General features: G+C 42.6%; 1 protein-coding gene across 1 annotated transcript in view; it reads left to right on the forward strand.

Moving 5' to 3' along the window:
• The window catches only part of LOC115170087 (carboxyl-terminal PDZ ligand of neuronal nitric oxide synthase protein-like), a 53433-nt gene extending 44023 nt beyond the window's left edge, over positions 1 to 9410 (forward strand). Inside the window, exons 8-10 of the mRNA XM_029726355.1 lie at positions 5879 to 6031; positions 7484 to 7652; positions 8806 to 9410. Coding sequence (XP_029582215.1) covers positions 5879 to 6031; positions 7484 to 7652; positions 8806 to 9332 — 849 coding nt within the window. The 3' untranslated portion in view covers positions 9333 to 9410. The remainder of the gene's footprint in view (positions 1 to 5878; positions 6032 to 7483; positions 7653 to 8805) is intronic.
• The last annotated feature ends 807 nt before the right edge of the window (positions 9411 to 10217 follow it).

The following is a 10217-nucleotide window of genomic DNA, read 5'->3' on the forward strand; positions in this document are numbered from 1 at the left end:
GAACAGACGGGACCTGGCGTCATGAGACAGCCTTTTTCTCTTATTCCGAATATAACCCCCACCCAGGGTTTCTATCACCAGACCAGCTTACCTCGATAACGAGAGGGCCAAGGTTTGACCATGCATTCCTATTTCTGAACGTTAACCATACCACGTGGTTAAACTCTTAGACTATTGATACCGACAGAATAAGAACAAGTCTTTGATATTAATTACTAGTCTGCAGCTAGGAATTCGGTATCATTGAACGCGAAGACCGACGAAACAGCTGTCCTATAACGACATTAATGAATGTCACTTTGAAATATCCATTGTAACCGAGAGAGAGAGAGAGAGAACGCGAGGACAAACTCTCCAACAGAACGAACTTTTCAACAAAGATCCCGACAACACACTGAGCGTAAATATATATGAATGAGTGAGCATTCATGTGCAAAGGATTAGCATTTCAATTGTTATAATTAGCAACTCTTATCAACCCTTTTGTCTAACAAGCCGCCATGCCGGTTTAGCCCACTAGGGCACATTCTCCTATCATTTCCTTGTAACCATATCTACTGTTTGTTATGCATTTCTGTGAATTACTTAGTTAGTAAATAAATGATTTTAAGACAACTGATGTATGGATGACTCATAGTGAAGACTGGGTTCGTGCAGATAACCAACAATTTATGACGTTTGGAATGAGACTGACGAGGTAAACGAATACATCATTAATCAGAAGACTCATAGATCAGATATTATGATATCTGAAAGTTATATTAGGAAAATTATAACTTTGTAATCTGAATATTTTCCTTGGTGCCCCGACTTCCTAGTTAATTACAGTTACACGATTAATCAGTTTAGTCGAGTAATAATAATTACAGAGAGTTATTTGAAAAATATGTCTTCAGTTTTAATGATGCCAAAGACACGACAGCGTAGATAATAAACAGCAAGTAGCAGCAATGTACACACAAAGGGGGGGGGGCATACATTGTGGCTATTTGATTAATTGTTCAGCAGTCTTATGGCTTGGGGGTAGAAGCTGTTAAGGAGCCTTTTGGTCCTAGACTTGGCGCTCCGGTATCAATTGCCGTGCAGTAGCAGAGTGAACAGCAAACAACCTCTACGCAGACGACACCATTCTTTATACATCTGGCCTTTCTTTGGACACTGTGTTAACAAACCTCCAAATGAGCTTCAATGCCATACAACACTCCTTCCGTGGCCTCCAACTGCTCTTAAATGCTAGTAAAACTAAATGCATGCTTTTCAACCGATCGCTGCCCATGTAACAGTATAGCACCCATCGCGCCACAAAAGCCGCAGCCCTTACAGAGCAAGGGGAACAACTACTTCAAGGTCTCAGAGCGAGTGACGTCACCGATTGAAATGCTATTAGCGCACACCCCGCTAACTAGCTAGCCATTTCACATCGGTTACACCCGCACCTGCCCGTCCGACTAGCATCACTACTCTGGACGGTTCTGACTTAGAATATGTGGACAACTACAAATACCTAGGTGTCTGGCTAGACTGTAAACTCTCCTTCCAGACTCATATTAAACATCTCCAATCCAAAATTAAATTAATTTTTTATTTTATTTCACCTTTATTTAACCAGGTAGGCCAGTTGAGAACAAGTTCTCATTTACAACTGCGACCTGGCCAAGATAAAGCAAAGGAGTGCAACACAAACAACAACACAGAGTTACACATGGAATAAACAAACATACAGTCAATAATACAATAGAAAAAGTCTATATACAGTGCTTGCAAATGAGGTAGGATAAGGGATGTAAGGCAATGAATATGGCCATAGTGGCAAAATAATTACAATATAGCAATTAAACACTTGAGTGATTGATGTGCAGAAGATGAGTGTGCAAGTAGAGATACTGTGGTGCAAAGGAGCAAAATAAATAAAATAAATAACAGTATGGGGATGAAGTAGTTGGATGGGCAATTTACAGATGGGCTATGTACAGGTGCAGTGATCTGTGAGCTGCTCTGACAGCTGGTGCTTAAAGTTAGTGAGGGACATGAGTCTCCAGCTTCAGTGATTTTTGCAGTTCATTCCAGTCATTGGCAGCAGAGAACTGGAAGGAAAGGCGGCCAAAGGAGGAATTGGATTTGGGGATGACCAGTGAAATATACCTGCTGGAGCGCGTGCTACGGGTGGGTGCTGCTATGGTGACCAGTGAGCTGAGATAAGGCAGGGCTTTACCGAGCAGACTTATAGATGACCTGGAGCCAGTAGGTTTGGCGACGAATATGAAGCGAGGCCCAGCCAACGAGAGCATACAGGTTGCAGTGGTGGGTAGTATATGGGGCTTTGGTGACAAAACGGATGGCACTGTGATAGACTGCATCCAATTTGCTGAGTAGTGTGTTCAAGGCTATTTTGTAAATTACATTGCTGAAGTCAAGGATCGGCTTCCTAATTCGGAACAAAGCCTCCTTCACTCACGTCGCAAAAAATACCCTCGGAAAACTATCCTACCGATCTTCGACTTCGGCGATGTAACACCAGCTATTTGAGCAGCTAACCAATCGCTGCAGCTGTACACAGCCCATCTGTAAATAGCCCATCCAATCTCCCTACCTCATCCCCATATTGTTTTTATTAACTTTTTTGCTCTCTTGCACAGCAGTATTTCTACTTGCACATCATCATCTGCACATCTATCACTCCAGTGTTAATTTGCTAAATAATTTATTTCCTTACCTCCTCACTCCATTTGCACACACTGTATATAGACTTTATTTTTCTATTGTGTTATTGACTGTACATTTGTTTATTCCATGTGTAACTCTGTGTTGTTGTTTGTGTCGCACTGCTTTGCTTTATCTTGGCCAGGTCGCAGTTGTAAATGAGAACTTGTTCTCAACTGGCCTACCTGGTTAAATAAAGGTGACTTTTTTTAAAACAGTCTATGACTTGGGTGACTGGAGTCTTTGACAATTGTTTGGGACTTCCACTGACACCGCCTAGTATAAAGGTCCTGGATGTCAGGAAGCTTGGCCCCAGTAATGTACTGGGCCGTACACAGTAACTCTGTAGCGCCTTACGGTCAGATGCCGAGCAGTTGCCATACCAGGTGGTGATGCAACCAGTCAGGATGCTCTTAATGGTGCAGCTGTTGAACTTTTTGAGAATCTGGGGACCCATGCCAAATCTTGTCAGTCTCCTGAGGGGGAAAAGGTGTTGTTGTGCCCTCTTCAAAACTGTCTTGGTGTGTTTGAACCATGATAGTTTGTTGGTGATGTGGACACCAAGGAACTTGAAACTCTCAACCCACTCCACTGTTGATGTTAATGGGGGCCTGTTTCCACTCCTTTTCCTATAGTCCACGATCAGCTCATTTGTCTTGCTAACATTGAGGGAGAGGTTTTTGTCCTGGCACCACCATTGTTGTGTCGTCAGTAAACTTAATGATGGTGTTGGAGTCGTGCTTGACCACGCAGTCGTGGGTGAACAGGGAGTACAGGAGGGGACTAAGCATGCACCCCTGAGGGGCCCCAGTGTTGAGGATCAGCGTGGCAGATGTGTTGTTACCTACCCTTACCAGCTGGGGGCGGCCTGTCAGGAAGACCAGGATCTAGTTGCAGAGGGAGGTGTTTAGTCCTAGGGTCCTTAGCTTAGTGATGAGCATTTTTTGGGCACTATGGTGTTGAACGCTGTGCTGTAGTCAACGAACAGCATTCTCACATAGGTGTTCCTTTTGTCCAGGTGGGAAAGAGCAGTGTGGAGTGCGATTGAGGATCTCTTGATCTGTTGTGGTGGTATGCGAATTGGAGTGGGTCTAGGGTTTCTGGCATGATGGTGTTGATGTGAGCCATGACCAGCCTTTCAAAGCACTTCAAAACTACCGACGTGAGTGCCACAGGCCAGTAATCACTTAGGCAGGTTACCTTTGCTTTCTTGGGCACAGGGTCTATGGTGGTCTCTTTGAAACATGTAGGTATTAGGTCAGGGCGAGGTAGAAAATGTCAGTGAAAACACTTGCCAGATGGTCCACGCATCCTATGAGTACAGGTCCTGGTAATCTGTCTGGCCCCGCGACTTTGTGAATGTAGACCTGTTGAAAGGTCTTGCTCACATTGGCTATGGAGAGTGTGATCACACAGTCTTCTGGAACAGCTGGTGCTCTCATGCATGTCTGATAGGCTCGCGTTACTAGGCAGCTCGCAGCTGGGTTTCCCTTTGTGGTCCGTAATAGTTTTCAAGCCCTGCCATATCTGACGAGCATCAGAGCCGGTGTAGTAAGATGCAGTCTTAGTCCTCTATTGATCCTTTGCCTGTTTGATGATTATTCGGATTTCTTATAAGCATCCGGATTAGTGTGCCTCTCCTTGAAAGCTGCAGCTCTAGCCTTTAGCTCGGTGTAGATGTTACCTGTAATCCATGGCTTCTGTTTGGGATATGTACGTACGGTCACTGTGGGACAATGTCATCGATGCACTTACAGTAGAGGACAGTTGAATGGTCTGGTCTGTCTCTACTGTATACCATCAATATACTTAAGTAATGAACTAATAATCTAATGATAATCCTCTATGAGCTGAGATAGACCCTAAACTCCATCAAACCAGATTGTCTTTGTATTGTAACATGCGGTAGATGTCTGTCACAAAAGCTAACATGCTGTACAACACAAGGAGGTACTCAAAGACCCCATAAATACTGTCAGGCATAACAACCACTCTCTTCCAGACCACTATTTATAGTCTTGTCACGACTTCCGCCGAAGTCGGTCCCTCTCCTTGGTCGGGCGGCGTTCGGCGGTCGACGTCACCGGTCTTTTAGCCATCGCCGATCCACTTTTCATTTTCCATTTGTTTTGTCTTTGTTTTCTACACACCTAGTTTCTATTCCCCAATTACATGTTCATTATTTAACCCTCCGTTTCCCACATGTTAGTGTGCGTGTTCATTGATTGTTCATTGTGGTACTTGTCGGCTGGTTATGTTTGCCGGGTTATGTATTTACGCCCGTTATTTTCGAGTGACCGGTATTTCTCCGCACTTTGAGTATTGTCTGTATAATGGTGCTGTCGTGGAATTAAATACCTTGTACACTCATTTCTGCTCTCCTGCGCCTGATTCACTGCACCAGTTAACCACCGCCTGACAAGTCTCCCTTGTAAAAGGTATTCGTTCCCTTTCTCTTTCTGCTTGTCAATAACTTTCTATCTTCCTATCCTCCCATCTCTCGCTCTCTTTCTCTCTCTAACTCTTTGTTAATAGCTTCATCTTGCCTGTCTGATTCCATCAACCTCTTTTGTAGCCTATTGTATTGAACCGTATTGTGTTGAATCCCAGCCCTGTGTATTCATAGCACAGAGATAATTACTTCTAGTATGGAGCTGTCCTTGGGGCTGTGTCGTTATTTCTTTATGATGGTAGGCATATTAAGGGAAGTGCTAAATGAAGTCCAATAGGTTTCCAAATTGAGCTTTTACTATTGTGGTATACACAACAGGCAGTAACATAGTGACACCGTTCACCAATGGGGAAATCAAGGCTAATACTATCAGATGGAACAGAAATCATGACAGTTTTGCTCAACATAAAGATAACAGTATTAGTAACTAATTCCTGCCTGCATGAACATACAACAAAAAACAGTATGGGCTTGTAAAATTTCAGTAACTTCCCCAAAATGTACTGTTTTTTCTGAAATCCCGATTTGAAGATTCCCAGAATCAGGAGGGAATAAACAGGCAATCTGGGAATCCTTCAACCAGGATTTCTGGAAAAAACAGGAGATTTGGGGAAAAGTTACTGGAATCTTGCACCCTAACAATATGTAATGTAACGTGCACCCTCCTATCCTCATTCATTATAGATCACTAACAACTGACCTGGTCCTTTTTATTCCCCATCCAAGGACCCAGCCCTGCAGCTGACCTCCCCCAGCACGGGGCCATCCGTGTCGGACCTGTTGGCCGTGGACTCCCCCCGCTCAGTGGAGCACCAGGTGCAGCTGCTCCAGAGACAGCTCCAGCAGCAGGAGCAGCAGACCCAGGCTGCTGCAGCACAGGTAGACACGTTTTCAAACTTTTCCAAATTACAGTTTGTCTTGTTGAATGCAGCGTATGAGTAACATTGGCATAGTTTGATTAGCCAAAATACTGTACATTTCACTGTTTGTTATGGTAGTTTAGATCAAAAAGAGACAATTAAACTTGAGCCACAGTACCTTGGCAGGTTATTAGCTAGCTAGAAACCTCTTACAGCGTTTTCTGTGGTGAGCACAAGTGGCTATTTCATAATGTGTCTGAACCATCATTATAAACAGTAACGTGTGTATTATAAATACCACATTTTATATATTGAGGTTTTTGTAGATATTTCCGAATGTGTTTACGTTATTGAACGCACCACACACCTCTAGAAACCTTTTAAGTAGTTCAATTAGTGTTTATTTTGTGGAATTGGTTCGTGCTACCCTGAGCTACCACTCTAATGACTGACAGTTCAACAAGGGAGAGGCATTGCCTTTTGTTGCTGGGGCTGTAAGGAAAGACAAGACAGTGCTCGTCATCAAAGGTAGCTCTCAGCTCAGCTGGTGTAATAAGACATTCCTTATGACTAACGAGCAAGCCGGCTCAACGGTGTCACTCTACACTCTCTGTGTCTCATTCTCTCTTGTCTTTCCTGTAATCACATGGCTTGGTCTAATGAGGTTCGGGCTGGTTTTTGGTTATAACGACGGATTCTTTCTAATGCTGAGTGAACAGAGGCAGAATCACAGCAGTGAAGAAACGTTCACTTTGATCCTGGATCAGTCGATGTGTGTCTGTAAATTTTAGTTCGATATTTTTTGGTATTTCTGTGTGTGTATGTTTAATAACCTATGGGTGCATATTCATTTATATTATTTTACAGTATCTACATACAGTATCTACATACGGTATCTACATACAGTACCTACATATTCAGTATCTACAAACAGTACCTATATACAGTATCTACATACAGTATCTACATATTCAGTATCTACATACAGTATCTACATACAGTATCTACATACAGTATCTACATATTCAGTACCTACAAACAGTACCTATATACAGTATCTACATACAGTATCTACATATTCAGTACCTACATACAGTATCTACATATTCAGTACCTACATACAGTATCTACGTACAGTACCTACATACAGTATCTACATACAGTACCTACACACAGTATCTATATACAGTATCTACATACAGTATCTACATACAGTACCTACATACAGTATCTATATACAGTATCTACATACAGTATCTATATACAGTATCTACATACAGTACCTACATACAGTACCTACATACAGTATCTATATACAGTATCTACATACAGTATCTACATACAGTATCTACATTCAGTATCTACATACAGTATCTACATACAGTATCTACGTACAGTATCTTCATACCTGCAAACGTGTGTGTAAACACTCTCACTTCCCAGTGTGTGTGTGTGGTGTGTGTCTACCTAGATGTGTGTGCTCCAGGACCAGCTGTCAGTGGAGGTGCGTGCAAGGACAGACGCCCAGGCCCGGGTCCAGAGACTGCTGCTGCAGAACACTGACCTGCTGCAGCACATCTCCCTACTGGTCAAACAGATCCAGGAGCTGGAGCTCAAGGCTGCTGGAGGACTGAGCTCCAGTAACTGGCTCTGCTTCTTTATCCATTCTCTCTTCTCTTATCCCTCGCTTTGCTTCTTCTCCCCCTCTCTCTTCATCCCCCTTTCTCTTCTCCTCTCTCCCCTCGCATCACTGTCTCTTTTCTCCTCTCTCCCCTCGCATCACTGTCTCTTTTCTCATCTCTCCCCTCACATCCCTGTCTCTCTTCTCCTCTCTCTCCTCTCTTTCTGTTTCTCTTCTCATCTCTCCCCTCACATCCCTGTCTCTCTTCTCCTCTCTCTCCTCTCTTTCTGTTTCTCTTCTAATCTCTCCCCTCTCATCACTGTCTCTTTTCTCATCTCTCACTTCTCATCATTCATCCCTTTCTTCTCCTCCTTCTGTACTGTCATGTAATCATCAACATTGACATCACAGCTCATCAGCAACGCTGTCATCTTGCCTGTCATCTTTCCTGTCATCTTGCCTGTTATCTGCCTGTCATGTTGCCTGTCATGTTGCCTGTTATCTGCCTGTCATCTTGCCTGTCATCTTGCCTGTTATCTGCCTGTCATGTTGCCTGTCATCTTGCCTGTTATCTGCCTGTCATCTTGCCTGTCATCTTGCCTGTTATCTGCCTGTCATCTTGCCTGTCATCTTGCCTGTTAACTGCCTGTCATCTTGCCTGTCATCTTGCCTGTCATCTTACCTGTTACCTGCCTGTCATCTTACCTGTCATCTTGCCTGTTAACTGCCTGTCATCTTGCCTGTCATCTTGCCTGTCATCTTGCCTGTCATCTGCCTGTCATCTTGCCTGTTATCTGCCTGTCATGTTGCCTGTCATCTTGCCTGTTATCTGCCTGTCATCTTGCCTGTCATCTTGCCTGTCATCTGCCTGTCATCTTGCCTGTTATCTGCCTGTCATGTTGCCTGTCATCTTGCCTGTTATCTGCCTGCCATCTTGCCTGTCATCTTGCCTGTCATCTTGCCTGTTATCTGCCTGTCATCTTGACCTTTCAAGTTTATCATAATCTCCGCTCTCAATTTTCTCCTCAAATCACCTCCTCTCTCGCCTCTCTCTATTCCCTCACTCATCTTCTTTCCTCCATTCCCACTAATTGTCTTTTTTTATTTTATTAGTATCTTTCATTATTTATCCCTCTCAATCTCACTCTCTCTCTTCTCTGTTTTCTCCACAGTGGGCTCCCAGGACAGTTTGCTGGAGATCACCTTCCGTGCCAAGCCCCCCCTGCGTGACGCCCCCACAACCCCCACCTTCATGGGCCCCCAGCAGGGTCAGCCCCAGATCAACAACGGCCCATGGGCCTCCACCCTAACAGGGTCCTCTCCACCAGGGACCAGGGCCCCGGAGAGCCTCTCTCTGGGGCCTGGCGGCAGTGCCGTGAGGCTGGAGTGCTTCCGCTTCCCCCGCCGCGGGGGAGAGGAGCCCCACCAGAACCAAGACCAGGAGGGGGAGAGTCCAAGCTCAGGCGGCCCAGACGGGGACTCCCCTGTGGGTGGAGAGGAGGTCCTTGGAGCCCTGGAGCTCCTCCGGTTCCGGGAGTCGGGGATCGGTTCGGAATATGAGTCCAACACGGACGAGAGCAGTGACAGGGACAGCTGGGGGCAGGGCGAGGGGGCGGGGCCTGAGGGCGCGGCACGCCTCTTCAACGTGCTGAACGCAGAGAGCCCTTCAGACTGCCTGGATGATGAGGTGGCTGTGTAGCCCTCGGCCGCTGTGCTTCACTCAGTCATATCATATACTGTAGTACTATAGTGTTGTTGACAGTTCTCCTCCCTCCAAATCTGCTCACAGTACTTTTGTTTGATATTTGTTTATATTTATTAGATATTTGTTTATATTTATTTGATATTTGTTTATATTTATTTGATATTTCTTTATATTTATTTGATATTTCTTTATATGTATGTATATTTATTTGATAATGGTTTATATTTATTAGATATGTGTTTATATTTATTATATATTTGTTTATATTTATTTGATATGTGTTTATATTTATTATATATTTGTTTATATTTATTTGATATTTGTTTATATTTATTAGATATTTGTTTATAGTTATTTGATATTTGTTTATATTTATTTGATATTTATATTTGTTTATATTTATTTGATATTTGTTTATATTTATTTGATATTTGTATATATTTATTTGATATTTATATTTGTTTATATTTATTATATATTTGTTGATACATATTTGATATTTGTTTATATGTATGTATATTTATTATATATTTGTTTATATTTATTATATATTTGTTTATATTTATTTGATATTTGTTTATATTTATTTGATATTTGATTAGATGTATTTGATATTTGTTTATATTTGTTATATATTTGTTTAGATGTATTTGATATTTGTTTATATTTGTTATACTTGCGTAAATATGTTTTTTTGTTGCATTGTGTACATATGTTGGATATTTTCTTATTTGTTTATTTTTGCCATTTTTGTTTATATTTGGTCACATTTGTTTATATTTGATGCAGTTGTTTACATGTGTTTGTTGAATTTGTTTATATTTTTTCATATATTTTGTCTCAGCACTTTCTGCTGCTGTTTCTACTCCCCTGGGCTTA

Source organism: Salmo trutta, chromosome 31 (assembly GCF_901001165.1).
Source record: "Salmo trutta chromosome 31, fSalTru1.1, whole genome shotgun sequence".
Lineage (NCBI taxonomy): Eukaryota > Metazoa > Chordata > Actinopteri > Salmoniformes > Salmonidae > Salmo > Salmo trutta.